Source organism: Hypanus sabinus, chromosome 31 (assembly GCF_030144855.1).
Source record: "Hypanus sabinus isolate sHypSab1 chromosome 31, sHypSab1.hap1, whole genome shotgun sequence".
NCBI classification, from domain to species: Eukaryota; Metazoa; Chordata; class Chondrichthyes; order Myliobatiformes; family Dasyatidae; genus Hypanus; species Hypanus sabinus.
Genome location: NC_082736.1, coordinates 37,707,129 through 37,723,744, shown reverse-complemented (window position 1 = coordinate 37,723,744; position 16,616 = coordinate 37,707,129). Strand labels below are relative to the sequence as shown.

The following is a 16,616-nucleotide window of genomic DNA, read 5'->3' as shown; positions in this document are numbered from 1 at the left end:
CTAATTCTGCTCCTATGTCTTATGGTTTTATCTCTGATATCCTGGAAAGAAAACCCATAACCTGGAAATAGAATGCAGCAGAGAGGAAGGATCTGAGAAAAGGGAATATCGTTTTTACAGGAGACAGGGTGGGGAAAAAGTAAAGTCAAGATAGCTGTGGGAATCAGTAGGTTTATAAGATGTCAGTTGACAGTTTGTCTCCAGAGATGGAGGCAGAGAGATTGGGGAAGTGGAGAGAGGTGTCAGATATGGAGCAAGCAAATTTAAGGGCAGAGTAGAAGTGGTAGGCAAAGTTGATGAAACTGTTGAGCTCAGCATGGGTGCATGAATCAGCACCAGTGCAGTTGTCAATGTAGCGCAGGAAGAGTTGGGAAGCATTACAGGGAAGGCTTGGAACATGGACTGTTCTACAAAGCCAATAAAAGGCAGGCATAGCTGGGGCCCGTGCGAGTGCTTATGGCTTCCCCTGGAGTTTGGAGAAAGTGAGAGGAGCCGAAGGAGAAACCTTTGAGGGCGAGGACTAGTTCGGCGAGATGGAGGAGAGTGGTTGAGGAGGGGAACTGCTTGGACATTTTGTTGAGAAAGAAGCAGAGAACTTCGAGCCCTTCTTGATGGGGACAGAAGTGTACAGGGACAGGGCATCCACGGTGAACATGAGGCATTTGGAGCAGGGAATTGAAAGTTGTCGAGACGTTTGGGGTTGATCAGCTTCGAGCATGTGAGGTTGCTGCCAGAAGCTAGGCATTTCAGGCCGAGACCCTTCACTCAGACTGGAAAGGACGGAGCAAGAAGCCAGAATAAGACTTTGGGGGGAGGTGAAAGAGAGCTGGGAGGAGAGAGGTGAGACCAGGTGAGAGAGAAATTGGGTAGGTGAGAAAGGAGGGGATGAAATAAGAAGCTGGGAGGTGAGGGGTGAGACCAGGTGAGGGGGAAGGTGGGTGGGTGGGGGAGAGGGGGGATGAAGTGAGACACTGGGAGGTGATGGGTGAGACCGGGTGAGGGGGATGGGTGGGTGGGGGAGAGGGGGGATGAAGTGAGACATTGGGAGGTGATGGGTGAGACCAGGTGAGGGGGATGGTGGGTGGGTGGGGGAGAGGGGGGATGAAGTGAGACACTGGGAGGTGATGGGTGAGACCAGGTGAGGGGGAAGGTGGGTGCGTGGGGGAGAGGGGGGATGAAGTGAGACACTGGGAGGTGATGGGTGAGACCAGGTGAGGGGGAAGGTGGGTGGGTGGGGGAGAGGGGGGATGGTGAGACACTGGGAGGTGATGGGTGAGACCTGTTGAGGGGAAGGTGGGTGAGTGGGGGAGGGGGGGATGAAGTGAGACACTGGGAGGTGATGGGTGAGACCGGGTGAGGGGGAAGGTGGGTGTGTGGGGGAGAGGGGGGATGAAGTGAGACATTGGGAGGTGATAGGTGAGACCAGGTGAGGGGGAAGGTGGGTGGGTGGGGGAGAGGGGGGATGAAGTGAGACACTGGGAGGTGATAGGTGAGACCAGGTGAGGGGGAAGGTGGGTGGGTGGGGGAGAGGGGGGAATGAAGTGAGACACTGGGAGGTGATAGGTGAGACCAGGTGAGGGGGAGGTGGGTGGGTGGGGGAGAGGGGGGATGAAGTGAGACACTGGGAGGTGATAGGTGAGACCAGGTGAGGGGGAAGGTGGGTGGGTGGGGGAGAGGGGGGATGAAGTGAGACACTGAGAGGTGATGGGTGAGACCGGGTGAGGGGGAGGGTGGGTGGGTGAGGGAGAGGGGGGATGAGGTGAGACATTGGGAAGTGATAGGTGAGACCAGGTGAGGGGGAAGGTGGGTGGGTAGGGGAGAGGGGGGATGAAGTGAGATACTGGGAGGTGACAGGTGAGACCAGGTGAGGGGGAGGGTGGGTGGGTGGAGGAGAGGGGCGTTGAGGTGAGACATTGGGAAGTGATAGGTGAGACCAGGTGAGGGGGAAATTGGGTCGGTGCAGAAGGAGAGGATGAAATAAGAAGCTGGGAGGTGAGAGGTGGAAGAAGTAATGGGCTGAAGAAGGAGGAGACTGATTGGATAGGAGAACAGACCATGGGAGAAAGGGAAGGATGAAGGGCACCAAAGGGAGTGATGGTCAGGAAAGGAGGAGAGAAGGGGTGAGAAAGAAACCAGAATGGGCAATGGAAAAGGAAAGACGAGAGAGGGAGTAGAAATTGCTAGAAGTTTGAGTAATCAGTGTTGGAGGCTACCCAAATGGAATATGAGGTGCTTCTCCTCCACCCAAAGCTTGGGCTAATTATGACAGTTGGGGAGGCTGTGCACCGACTGTTGGAATGGGAGTGGGAAGTTGAATTGAAATGGGCGCTCACTGTGAATGACTGCTCCTTTCCCGTCTTGATGAAGGGTCTCAGCCCAAAACATTGACTGCTGATTCATTTCCATAGATGCTGCCTGACCTCTTGAGTTCATCCAGGGGTCTGCCATGGAGCAATGCCATTAAACAAGGGTTCCCTGGACCCCAGGGGAGGAACCCCTGCTCGAGAACTTTGTGTGAGTTCCAGCACCTGCAGAATCTGTGCATTGTAAGTGGGTTAGTACAGATTAGAGGGCAGAAAGGCCTGGTGACTCCACGACCTCGCTGTCGACGTGGAGGTGGGGACGTGAGGAGGTTTGTCCACAGCTGCTGACTCTGGACGTTTCTCTCCCCGCAGGCAGACGGGCGTAGGTTTCGCCAACACCATGGCTCGGGTGGGCGCCATAGTGGCACCGATGGTCAGGCTGAGCGGCGACTACCTCCCCTTCATGCCCATGACCATCTACGGCGGGATGGCCATTCTGTCTGGAGCATCGGCCTTTGGTCTCCCGGAGACCCTCAACACCCAGCTCCCGGACACGGTCGAGGATGTCGAGAGCAGGTGGGTGGTCCTCCTCGTCTCCAGCTGAGCCGGGGTACAAGTGGAGTAAGGGGAATGCCGGAGGGGGCTTTCTGGGTCGGGGGGTTTGGGAGGAGAGCTGGTTGGGTTGGGGGGGGGGTGTGGAACTGAACCCACTGGCTCCCTCGACCACAGCAACATACCACGGCCGTTAGTGGCAGGTACAACGAAACATACTGCGCAGTCACATCAGAATCAGTGTGTTAGGTGACAAACCAAATCTCCTCAAATTCCAAATAAGATACAGCTGCATTTCAGTACATCAAAAAATGTGGCCAAAACAGTCCAAGTATGTGCAGGAGGCAGCCCGCAAATGTCACCACACTTCTGGTGCTAATGTAGTAGGCCCACGGCTCACTAACCCCCACCTGTACACCTTTGGAATGTGGGAGGAAACCTGAGCTCTGGGTGGAAACTCACGCGATCACAGGGACAATGTACAAACTTGTAACAGACAGTGGCAGGAGTTAAACTTGTTGAACCTGGTCTTATCCTGGACCCAACGTATTGAGGCGGCTACAAAGAAGGCAAGACACCGGCGATATTTCATTTGGAGTTTGAGAGGTTTGGTATGTCACCTAAAGCGCTCGCAAATTTCTACCGATGCACCGTGGAGAGCGTTCTAACTGGCTGCAGGGCAGGAGGGGCAACTGGTATGGGGGGGGGGTATGCCATATGATCAAAATAAGCTGCAGGGAGTTGTAAACTCAGTCAGCATGTCTGACCAACTCTAGGTTTTGGCTTATAAGCCCATAAGACAACGGATTAGGCCATTCAGCCCATCAAGTCTGCTCTGCCATTTCATCACGGCTGATTCACTAACCCCAATCTCCTGCCTTCTTCCTGTAACCATTGACATCCTTATGAACAAAGAACTCATCAACCCCTGCTTAAGTATGCCCAATGACTTGGCCTCCATGCCCACCTGTGACAGCGATTTCCACAGATACACCAACCCCTGAGAGACAGCATTAAGGAGCAGGAGCTGGGGTTGGATGAACTAAGAATCATCCAGGTGGCAGAGCAATTGTGCAGAGTTCGAGGAGTAGATGGGTAAACACCGAGAGAGGTAAAGGGAGAAAGTAGTCAATTGTCAGTCCCAGGTTACCGCTGAGGACGATAGCCTATCTCGGCAAGGCAGCAGCAGCCAGACTGATAGCCCTAGGTCAGCTCTGAGCCTCAGAAGGGTAGGGTCAAGTCGGGCAGAACGATAGTCAAAGGGGATAGGGGATAGTCGATAGTTTAGGGGACAGATAGGAGAATCTGTGGCAGCAAATACCGGGATAGTGTGTTGTCTCCCGGATGATTGCGTCCAGGATGTCACTGAGAATATTCCTGAAAGGGAGGACCAGTGGCATAGGCAGGAGAGGGGCAGAGGCCCTAATAGCCGCTGCTTTGCCTTCTTTGTAGCCGCCTCGATATGTTGGGTCCAGGATGGGGACCAGGTTCAACAAATTTAACTCCTGCCGCTGTCTGTTACAAGCTTGTATGTTGCCCCTGTGATCGCTTGGGTTTCCGCCTAGAGCTCAGGTTTCCTCCCACATTCCAAGGCGTACAGGCTTAGGGAGGAGGCTGAAGAGCAGGACCTCCAAGGCGGTGATCTCTGGATTACTCCCGGTGCCACGAGCTAGGGAAGGTCGGAACAGGATGATAGCGCAGATGAATGAATGGCTGAGGGGATGGTGCAGGGAGCGGGCTTTCAAGTTCTTGGATCACTGGTACCTTATCTAAGGAAGGGTGACCTGTACAAGTGGGACGGGTTGCACCTGAACTGGAGGGGATCCAATATCTGGGGAGGGAGGTTTGCTAATGCTTCTGGGGAGGGTTTAAATTAGCTTTGCAGGGGAATGGGAACCAAAGTGAAGAGGTAGAGTACGGGGCAGTTGGCGTTCAAGTAGAGGCGGCTTGTAGAGAGTTTGTGAGGTGGATGACAGAACAAAGATACACTCAGCCTGATGGGTTGAGATGTGTCTGTTTTAATGCAAGGAGATCATAAATAAGGTGGATGAACTTAGAGCGTGGATCAATACATGGAACTATGATGTTGCGGTCGTTACAGAGAATTGGATGTCTCAGGGGTAGGAATGGCTGCTGAGTGCCAGGCTTTAGGTGTTTCAAAAAGGACAGGGAGGGAGGTGAAAGAGGTGGGGGAGTGACACTGTTGATCAGAGATAGTGTCACGGCCGCAGAAAAGGAGGAAGTCATGGAGGGATTGTCCGAGTCATTGTGGGTGGAAGTCAAAAACAGGAAGGAGGCAATAACTCTACTGGGTGTTTTTTTTTTGTATTGTTACATACCCCGTAACTGGGTGTCTGACCAGCAGAGAAAGAAGAATCCGTTGGAGTCTGGTGGTATTATATTCAAAAGTGTTTATTTAGTAAAATAAGCAAATCAATATCAACAATGCAAATATATAGACAATACACATTAGCAATAATAAACCTAAAGGTGTGGGAATAATAATAATCAATAATAAACAAGCTCTATCGATGTCTAGGGGATACTGAATTGTCATAGAAAAGTATAAAGTTCAGTTTAGTTCATATGTGCTGAGGTAGATATGGTTGTTGTGTTGTAATCATTGGAGAGAGAGAGAGAGCGAGCGGGAAGTAACAGCTACAGTCAGGCAAACCCTTTGCGTTCTTGATCCATCATATTGTTGTGGCCATTCAGTTATGACCTCTCTGTCCTTCAGCTAGACCGTTCTTCTGTGGTGGACTCGTCACTCTGGCATGAGTGGACACACGCACACAAGTCCCCACCGGCCCTGCAAAAACACTGTGAGTTTAACTGACCGGTCTCCGATGCCCCACACCTTCCTGTGGGTTCCAACACTCAATCAGTGTCCACTAGTGTGTCTCCTGGTGTGTCTGAAGGGTGTCTCTCCAGACCTCACTTTTATCTCTACTCACGGAGTCTCAATTGTCAATCAAATTTGAATGGCTGTGTCCATCAAACCAGCTCACTCTGGCTGTCCACTGAGGAATGTTAATGAACAGAATGGTATAAGATAAATAACCCTCTCAGAAGTCATAAGTCTCTCAGATGTCATAATATCGTGAATCAACAAGTCTCCCTCCCCTCTCTCTTATCTGTAGCAGATGTTCTGGCATGTTTTCTTTCCCATCTCTCTCTCTCATGAGCAGCATAGCAACGGTAACGGTTTGTGATTCTCCCGGGGGGGCGGGGGGGGGGGGGAACATGGGCAACTCTACACCCTTCTGCCCATCAGAGCTGTTCATTCTTCATAACAGTATAGACCCCCCAAGAGTAACAGAGACAATAGTAGAGAAGCAGATAGGGAGGCAGATTCTGGAATGGTGCAATAACAATAGGGTTGCTGTGATGGGTGACTTTAACGTTCCTATTATTGACTGGCATCTCCTTAGAGCAAGGGGTTTAGATGGGGTGGAGTTTGTTAGGTGTGTTCAGGAAGGTTTCTTGATGCAATATGTAGATAAGCCAACTAGAGGAGAGGCTGTACTTGACCTGGTATTGGAAAATGAACCTGGTCAGGTGTCAGGACTCTCAGTGGGAGAGTATTTTGGAGTTGTGACCACAACTCTATCTCCTTTACCATAGCACTGGAGAGGATAGGTGCCGACAATTTGGGAGAACATTTAATTGGGGTAGGGGAAAATATGATGCTATTAAGCAGATGTTCTCAGGGAAATGTATGGCAGAAATGTGCCAAATGTTCAGGGAATATTTGCATGGCGTTCTACTTAGGTATGTTCCATTGAGGCAGGGAAAGGATGGTAGAGTAAAAGAACCATGGTGTACAAAGGAGGTAGAAAATCTAGTTTAGAAGAAAAGAAAAGCTTATGAAAGGTTCAAGAAACTGGATGCTGTTAGAGCTCTAGAAAATTGCAAGGAAGCCAGGAAGGAGCTCACGAATGAAATTAGGAGAGTGAGAAGGGGCCATGAGAAGGACTTGGTGAGCAGGATTAAGGAAACCCCAAGGCATTCTACAAGTATGTGAAGAGCAAGAGGATGAGCCCTGTGAGGATTGGACCAATCGGTTGCAATAGTGGAAATGTGTTCATGGAGTCGGAGGAGGTAGCAGAGGTACTTAATGAATACTTTGCTTCATTGTTCACCAGTGAAAAGGACCCTGGCAACTGTGGGGATGACTTACACCAGTCTGAAACACTTGAGCTGTACAAGACCTTAGTCAGACCCCACTTGGAGTACTGTGCTCAATTCTGATCACCTCACTACAGGAAGGTTGTGGAAGCCATAGAAAGGGTGCAGAGGAGGTTTACACGGATGTTGCCTGAATTGGGGAGCATGCCTTATGAGAATAGGTTGAGTGAACTTGGCCTTTTCTCCTTGGAGTGACGGAGGATGAGAGGTGACCTGATAGAGGGGTACAAGATGATGAGAGGCATTGACTGTGGGGATAGCCAGAGGCTTTTTCCCAAGGCAGAAATGGCTAACACGAGGGGGCATAGTTTTAAGGTGCTTGGAAATGGATACTGAGGGGATGTCAGGGGTAAGTTTTTTGCACAGAGAGTGGTGGGTGTGTGGAATGCACTACCAGTGATGTTGGTAGAGGCGGATACAGTAGGCTGTTTTAAGAGACTCTTAGATAGGTACGTGGAGCTTAGAAAAATAGAGGGCTATGCGCTAGGGAAATTCTCGGCAGTTTCTAAGTTACATAGTCAGCATAACATTGTGGGCCGAGGGGCCTGTAATGTGTTGTAGATTTCTATATTCTATGTTCTAACCCCTGGATAAAGAAATTCCTCCTCACATCTGTTCCAAATGGACGTCCTTCGATTCTGATGTCCTAGATGCCCCCCACTTCTCCATGTCCACTCAATCTAGGACTTCCAATATTTGATACATTTCAGAGAGACTCCCCCCCCCCCCCCCATTCTTCCAAACTCCAGCGAGTACTGGCCCAAAGCCATCAAACAGTCCTCATATTTTAACCCTTTCATTGCCTTGATAATTTTCATGAACGATCTCTGGTGAATAACCCGTCTCAGGCTACCACCTGGGTACAGGTATCGATTTTAACCGAGGTTTTGTTGACAAGCTCTGCCACCTTCGTCAGGGATTATGCCTAGGCAAGTCTAGTCCGGTGATATTTATAACCCCACAGTCCATCCCTTCTGATTGGTTAGTCCTTATCCAATCAGATTTCCACTGTCCCACCTTGTTTACAATCAAATTCCAGTTCTTATTTGGAGTGAGACCTTCATCTTTGTTAAAATACTATTCCTCTGGTTTTATTTCAATGGCTTCCTTCACCAAAAGCCATTGCTGTGGCACAGTAGTTTTGTGCCATTGAAGTCAGTCATACTGCTAATGTGAATGTAATGCTCTGCTACCGCCAATTTCTCCCAGTAATCCAAGTGGATGCACTTCCTGTGCTCCTTGATGCAGGCTTCTCCCATGCCTCCTGTCTGGCTGATATTTGCTGCTCCCATTTACAGGGAATGCTAGCCGTTCTGAGCCCTGGGTCATTCTTTGAGCCACATAAACCAGGATTTGAGCTTCCTTATGGGTTTGTGGATGGCATTAATCCTGTATTTCTTCAGGATCCTAGTGATCCTTCTAGAAATGGAGAAATAAAATGGAAGACAGGCAGTACTGACATATTCCTCCTCTTTGTTAGATTTCCTGGTCTTCCCATCGGCCTCTCTGAGGGCTGATTGATTAGTTGAGGACTAACCAATCGGGGGGGGGGGGGGGGGGATGGACGATGGGGGTATAAATGCTACCGGACTAGACATGTCTAGGTATTATCCCTGATGAAGATGACAGAGTTTGGCATCGAAACAGCAGTTAAAGTTAGTTGAAATCAAAAATTAAAACTCGTACCTGGCTGGAAGCTGTCCGGGAAAGCACTAGATCCTTTCTCCTCTGGACCTACTCCAAAGCTAGCACATCTTTTCATCGATAAGGATCCCAAAACTGCTCACAATACTCCAAGTGTGGTCTGACCAAAAGCCTCAGCATCACATCCTTGCTGTTACATTCTACTCCTCTCAAAAATGAATCCTAACATTGCATTTACCTTCCGACTCAGTCTGAAAGTTAACCTTTAGAGAATTCTGCATGATGACTCCCAAGTCTGTTTGCACCTCTGATTTCCCATACAGAAAGTAAAGGTTAAAGTCTGTCCCGAGCCTTATAAGCTCATCAGGCCAGTGCTTATACCGGTTTCCGTGGCGTGAAGCGACTCCCACTCCCCCCGGATTGGACGCCAGTCTATCGCGAGGTTAACCCCCAGCATTTTGCCAGTACCCATTTTCAGCTGGGCGGACTGGAGCAATGTGTGGTTAAGTGCCTTGCTTAAGGACACAACACACTGCCTCAGCTGGGGCTGGAACTCATGACCTTCAGATCATCACCTGGCCACGCGCCACACGCCACACTTACAGACAGTAGTCCACATCTTTATTCCTTCCAAGGTTCATGACCAAACGCTTCCGAACACTGTATTCCATCTGCCACTTCTTTGTCCATTCTCCTAATCTGTCTTTTGGCAGACTTCCTGCTTCCTCAATATTCTGCCCATCCACCTATCATCTGCAAACTTAGTCAGCAGCATCTAATCAGAAAAGGCTGCATGTGTTCCCACACTTTGCCTCCTGTTAGTTATCCAATGTTCTAGCCATGTTAGTATTTTTCCTGTAATACCATGAACTCTTGCCTTGTGGCTTGCCAGCGACGTAGAGCGGGATTGATTCTGGGTCTTGGAAATGGTGAGGCAGTGGGACTACCTGCTGCAGCACTCTTATTTAAACTCGTGATAATGAGCAGGACTGAAAGAGTTGTTACCAGACAGAGGAGAGAGACACAAGGGTGCTGAATCCAGGTGGGGAGCCAGGATCAAAGTTCAAAGTACATTTATTATCAAAGTACACACATATGGCACCATATACAACCCTGAAATTCACTTTCTTGTGGGCATACTCAGTACATCTATAATAACCGTAACAGAATCAATGAAAGACAACAGGTGCCCCTAAGGGCTGTGTACTGAGCCCCCTCCTTTAATCTCTCTATATCCATGACCGTGTCGCCACCCACAGCTCCAATCTGCTGATTAAATTTGCTGACAATGCTACACTGATTGGCCTAACCTCAAATAATAATGAGGGAGCCTACAGAGAATAAGTCATTGCCTTGACGCAGTGGTGATAAGAAAGCAACCTCTCCCTCAAAGTCACAAAAACAAAGGAGCTGGTTGTGGACTACAGGAGGAATGCAGACAGGCTATCCCCTGCTGACATAAGTGGATCTGGGGTTGAGAGGGTGAACAGCCTCAGCCTCAGGATTAACATCACCGAGGGTCTCACATGGTCTGTAGCACCTCTTTCACCTCAGACGGTTGAAGTAGTTTGGTATGGGCCCCAAAATCCTAAAAGCTTTCCTGAGGGGCACAATTAAGAGCATCCTGACTGGCTGCATCACTGCCTGGTATGAGAATTGTACCTCCCTCAGTCGCAGGACTCTGCAGAGAGTGGCGCGGAAGGCCCAGCGCATCTGTAGATGTGAACTTCCCACTATTCAGGACATTTACAGAGACAGGTGTGTAAAAAGAGCCCGTAGGATCATTGGGGACCTGAGTCACCCCAGCCACAAACTGTTCCAGCTGCTACCATGTGGGAAACAGTACTGCAGCATAAAAGCCAGGACCAACAGGCTCCGGGACAGCTTCTTCCACCAGGCCATCAGACTAATTAATTCATGCTGACGCAATGGTATTTCTATGTCAGATTGACAATCCTGTTGTGCATACTATTTATTATAAATTACAGTAAATTGCATTTTGCACATTTAGACAGAGTGAAAACGTAAAGATTTTTACTCCTCATATGTATGAAGGATGTAAGAAATCAAGTCAATTCAGTTCAACTCAGGTGTTCAATCAGTGTGCAAAAGACAACAAAATGTGCAAATATAGAAAGAAAGAAATAATAATAAATAAGTAAGAAATAAATATCGAGAACATAAGATGAGGAATCCTTGAAAATAAGTCTGTAGGTTGTGTGAAGGTTTTAGTGATGAGGCAAGTGAAGTTGAGTGAAGTTATCCCCTCTGGTTTAGGAGTCTGATGATAGAGGGATAATAACTGTCTCTGAACCTGGTGGTATGGGACCTGATGGTTGAGGGGTAATAACTGTTCCTGAACCTGGTGGTGTGAGTCCTGATGCTCCTGTACCTTCTTCCTGATGACAGTAGTGAGAAGAGAGCATGCCCTGAGTGGTTGGGATCTCTGATGATGGATGCTGCTTTCTTGCAACAGTGTTTTATGTCGATGTGTTCAATGGTGGGGAGGGCTTTACCCATGATGGACTGGGCCGTATCCACCACCACTTGAACGGACATTGGGCCGTTCAAGGGCATTGGTGTTTCCATACCAGGCTGTGATACAGCCAGTCAATACACTCTCCACCGCACATAGAAAAAAATAGAAAACCAAAAGGACAGTACAGGCCCTTCAGCCCACATTGCTGTGCCCAACATGTACTTAGTTTAGAAATTACCTAGGGTTTCCTATAGCCCCCTATTTTTCTAAGGCCCTTCATTAGGACTGGGAAGAAAAGGGGAAGAAGTCACTAATAAGAAGGTTGGGGCGAAGGGGAAGGATTACAAACCAGAAAGGTGATTATACTTAAATAAATATTTAAAATTTTTAGTAATTTTAAAGGACTAAGAGGATAACCCTGACGGGTTCCTCTTTATAGTCTAAAATAAGGAGATTTTTGATTATTAGTTATAACCGCAACCATCAGGGCTTGCTAAATCAGTTTGATCCAGGAAATAAATCCCAGACCAAAATTAAACCTCTTCAAAGCCTGGAATAAATAAGGCCATTCCACCCTGTCAAAAGCTTTCTCTGCATCCAGAGACACAATACATTCAGATTCTTTAACTGATGGAGAATAGATAATATTTAACAATCTTTGAATATTAAAATGTGAATTTTTAATAAATTTTTAAATAATAAAATTTTTAATAACTCCAGTTTGATCATTTGAGATAACAGCAGGCAAAAAATTCTCAAGTCTATTGGCTAAAATCTTAGAGAGAATTTTAAAATCCATATTCAATAAGGAGATTGGTTTATAGGAGGCACATTCAGATAGATCGTTTCCTTTATTAGGAATCAATGAAATTGATGCCTCACAAAAAGTTTTCGGAAGATTCCCAGAGGATATAGAATCAGTGAAAGTTTGACAAAGATGTGATGTAAGCATTTCATTAAAGGTCTTATAAAATTCCACTGTATATCCATCTGGTCCTGGAGCTTTAAGGATTTATATAAGTATAATTTCCTTCCTCTAATTGAATATATACAACAAATGCTTTCCAAATGGCTGCCTATGATGATGTCATTAATTGGTCAAATAAATGCTATAAAAATGGCAATTTTACAGCAATTTTTATATATGTTTCAAGCGGTTCCATCCTATGTCCTGAAAACATTCTTTGATAGAATAGATTCTATGATCCTGTCATATATTTGGAATAATAAGAGTTCTGGAGTGAGTAAACCTTTATTGCAAAAATTAAAAAAAAGATGGAGGACTGCCAGTACCAAACTTTAGATTTTATTATTGGGCAATTAATATTCATTATATCACTTTTTGGATTTATGGTATAGATAATCAGGACTGTCCTTCATGGTTGGACTGCGAGGAGAATTCGGTGAGGGGGTTCTCTTTGTCTTCTTTACTGGCAGCTCCTCCTCCTTTTTTGTTTTCTAGGATTGGTAGGCAAGATTTTAGTCCCATTGTTAGACATACATTAAAAACATCCATCACTTACGGCAATCTTTGGGAATACTCCAAAGGAAGCGGGAAATGTTCCTGCTTCCGCTTAACGTATGATAGCCTTTTCAACTTCATTGGCCAGGAGAGCTATTTGTTGCATTGGAAGGATTCCAATCCACCTACTGTTTTTCTCTGGCTCTCCTTCATTATGTCTTGTTTAAGCTTGGAGAAAATTAGAAGTTGGACGTTCGATACATCTTTTAAATTTGAGCAAACCTGGCGACCTTTCATTCAATATTTTTATATCATCTAATTTTTCTTCTTTTTTTTCCTTTTTAGATAATGTTTTTTCTTCTCTGCAAAGTTTCGGATTTGACCAGAAGGATGTTTCTTTGTTTTTGTAATTATATCCTCAAATGGACTTCCCAGTCCTCTTTTTTTGTTTTGGGTTAGTTTAGTGGGTTTTTTTAAATAATAGAAATTTTTGAGTCTTTTTTTATGAATTGTTAAGAGAAGTTGTGGTTTCTTTTTTATATACTAGTTCAATATTATACTGTACATGATTTTGACAGTGTATATTCCTTTCTTTGTACTTTTATTGAAATGTATATTTGATAGAACTTCTCCTCCAATTTGTATCTATCCCTATATATTTTTTTAAATCAATAAAAAAAGATTGAAAAATGAAAATGAAAGGTGATATGTGAAGCCAGGTGGGTGGGGCAGAGAGGGGATGAAGTAAGAAGCTGGGGGGTGATAGGCTGGAAAGATAAAGGGCTGAGGAAGAAGGAATCTAATTGGAGATGAGACCATAGGATAAGATACGGCGGAGGGGAACACCTGGGGGAGGTGAGCAGGTGAAGAGAAGAGCTAAGAGGTAAGGGTGGGGAAAGGAAGAAATGGGGATGGGAACAGAAACAAAATAAGCACAATTTGGAGAAATCGAGGTTCCTGGGGTTAAAAAGACGACACTGCTGACTTGTGGTTGTTCGCAGGTGGAGATCGGGGAAGGCGCCAAAGGCGGATGTGATCCCGGAACCGGGAGCGCGAATTCCCCTGGTGGAACAGAGGCCCTGAACCGGAACACCGCCTGGTGCTCTTGTCAACACACCTCCGCAGATGGACAGGAGGAGAGTGAAGGGGCCGAATGTCGGCTCCTGCTACTGTTTGCCCAGCTAGATGTTGTGACTTGTACCTCCCGTACCTAATAAAGTGGACATGGAGTGTACGTTCATGACCTTCTGCTGCTGTAGCCCGTCCACTTGAATGTTTGACGTGTTGAGCATTCAGAGCTGTTCTTCTGCTCACCGCTGTTGTAACAGTGTGGTTATTTGAATTACTGTCACCGTCCTGTCAGCTTGAACCAGTCTGGCCATTCTCCTCTGACCTCTCTCATTAACGAGGCGTTTTCACCCTCAGAACTGCTGCTCACTGGATGTTTTCGTGTGTTTTGCACTGTCCTCTGTAAGCTGTGGTCCCAGAAGATCTGCAGTTTCTGAGATACTTAAATCACCCCATCTGGCACCAACAATCATTCCACGGTCAAAGTCACTTAGATCACATTACGTCCCCATTCCGATTTTGCTGTGAACAGAAATTGAACCTCTTGACCATGTCTGCATGCTTTTATACATCGAGTTTCTGCCACATGATTGGCTGATTAGATATTTGCATTAACGAACTGGTGTACATTCGTATCTAATAAAGTAGCTGCTGTGTGTAAAAGCAATGTTTACTGAGTCTGGACCCTATTCCTGGGGTGGTGGGGGTGGACGTGTGGTGGTTGGTGTGTAGGTGAGGTTGCGGGAGGGGCTCAGTCGCTACAGCACACAGCGACATCAGAGGGATTTCACTCGTCTGTAGGTATAAAGGTTTTGCTTGTGTCAGAACGATGCATAGCATGGACACTGGCCCTTCAGCCATGCTATCCCAGATTCCCCAAATCATTGGCCCATGTTTGGCTTTTAAACCAGTGTTTCCCAACCATTTTTATATCCTGGACCAGTGCCATTAACACTGGGGTATGTGGAACCCAGGTTGGGAATCCCTGATCTAAACCTTTCCTATCCAGGTTCAGAAACAATTATGACCCTACAACCATCAGGCTCCTGAACCAACATGGAGACCTTCTCTCACCTCAGCACTGATCTGATTCCACAACCTATGGACTCACTTTCAAGGGCCCTTCACCTCACATTTTTAACATACAGGAGGTTGATAACAAAGAGGCCACTGAGTGTTTCTGCGACCTCTCAAACTACAGAGTAAATTCCATCACCCTATGTTCTCAACGGCTCCTTTAAATTGTTCTGCCATCTACCACCTTCCTTTCCAGTCCGGATGAATGATCTCTGCCCGAAACGTTGACAGTTTATTCATTTCCATTGATGCTGCCTGGCCTGCTGAGTTCCTCCAGCGTTCTGTGTGTGTTGCTCTGGATTTCCGGCATCCGCAGAGTCTCCAGTGTTTACAATTCCTTTACCCTGTGCTCCCTAGATCCTGATTTCACAGTGACTGTGGTCATTAAACTTAGTTTAATAGTTCAGAATTAATAATTAAATCTTGTTATCAGCACGGTAAACATTACCGGACATCACATACTGAAGACTGAGTGTGGGTTTAGTCATTGATTGCCAGCACAGTCTGCCTCAGTACATCTGGTCAGCCCTTCTGCTACGCAGACCATGGCTTTTGAGGACCTCTTGGAGATGCTTGGAGGCCTCGGGATCTTCCAAGCCATCCACGTTGCTCTACTGTCAATACCATACATCTTTGCATCCTGCCACAATCTGCTCCAGAACTTCGTGGCTGCTGTTCCCGACCACCGGTGCCGGGTGCAGCTGGGAGACGAGGGCTCGCGGTACCTCAATGTGACGGAGGAGCCACTGAAGGAGGAGTTTCTCCGGGTGTTCCTGCCCCTGGACGAGGAAGGGAGGCCGGACAAGTGCCGCATGTACACCTCCCCACAGTGGCATCTCCTGGGCACCAACGAGACGCAGGGCAACGGGAGCCAACCTGTCACACAGGCGTGCACCGATGGGTGGGTGTACGACCGCTCCCAGTTCACAATGACGATCGTGACAGAGGTACGTCTGGAAATGCCCCCCTCACTTCTGGGGGATGGTGTACTGAAGGGGGTGGCTTGACGGAGTGAACAGAATGCGCAGTGACACAACGCTTTACAGCGCCAGAAACCCAGGTTCAATTCCCGCCATAGTCTGTAAGGAGTTTGTCCGTTCTCCCCGTGACCACGTGGGTTTCCTGCCGCAATGCAAAGACGTGTGGGTTAGTAGGGTAATTGTCACACGGGTGTAATTGGGCAGCACAGGGTCCGTGTCCTCAGTGACGGTCGGTTCTGCCCTTGTTTCGGCAGTGGGACCTCGTGTGTGATCGGAAGTCTCTGAAGCGGATGGTGCAGTCGATCTACATGGCCGGACTGCTGATCGGAGCCTGTGTCCTGGGCAGACTGTCCGACAAGTAAGTTCAAAGTTCCAAGTCTATTTATTATCAAAATATGGATGCCACAAACAATGGTGAGATTCGTCTTCTTGCTGGGAGCCACAGAACACAAGAAGCACACTAGAATCCACGTTAAAACCCCACAGCACAGCGACAGTCACACATCCAAATCACTCAAAGGGCAACGTGGAGACGGTTTGATCTCTGCATAAACTCAGTGGGGCAAACAGCATCTGGGGGGGAGGGGAAGCAGCTGCTGAATGAGAGTGTTTAAGCTGCTGTGTGGTCTAACCAGAGTTTTATCGAGCTGAAACATTACCTCGAGACTCTTGAACGGAATCTTCCAACTACTGAAGGACAAAACACCTTCTTAACCACCCTATCGACTTTGCGGGATCTCTGGATGTGGACCCCACATACCTACCTAAGTCTCCTAAAATGTTCCGAATGTATCTGCCTCTACCACCACCCCAGGCAGGGCGATCCACAGACCCACCACTCTCAGAGTAAAATACTCTGACAT

The 16,616-nt window shown here is 47.4% G+C and overlaps 2 protein-coding genes across 4 annotated transcripts in view; both read left to right on the top strand.

The window, feature by feature from the left end:
• LOC132384103 (solute carrier family 22 member 6-A-like) overlaps positions 1-14,356 on the top strand; it is a 58,815-nt gene extending 44,459 nt beyond the window's left edge. For 2 of the 3 annotated variants that reach the window (XM_059955445.1, XM_059955442.1), the window contains 2 exons: positions 2,676-2,879; positions 13,630-14,356. In XM_059955445.1, the coding sequence (XP_059811428.1) occupies positions 2,676-2,879; positions 13,630-13,711 (286 nt within the window). In that variant the 3' untranslated portion in view covers positions 13,712-14,356. Of the gene's footprint in view, positions 1-2,675; positions 2,880-5,596; positions 5,691-13,629 lie in introns of those variants that run through there. The other variant, XM_059955443.1, reaches the window with a different exon arrangement.
• A 962-nt stretch (positions 14,357-15,318) lies between these two features.
• LOC132383720 (solute carrier family 22 member 6-A-like) overlaps positions 15,319-16,616 on the top strand; it is a 36,363-nt gene continuing 35,065 nt past the window's right edge. The window contains exons 1-2 of the mRNA XM_059954908.1: positions 15,319-15,720; positions 16,008-16,111. Of these exons, the coding sequence (XP_059810891.1) occupies positions 15,319-15,720; positions 16,008-16,111 (506 nt within the window). The remainder of the gene's footprint in view (positions 15,721-16,007; positions 16,112-16,616) is intronic.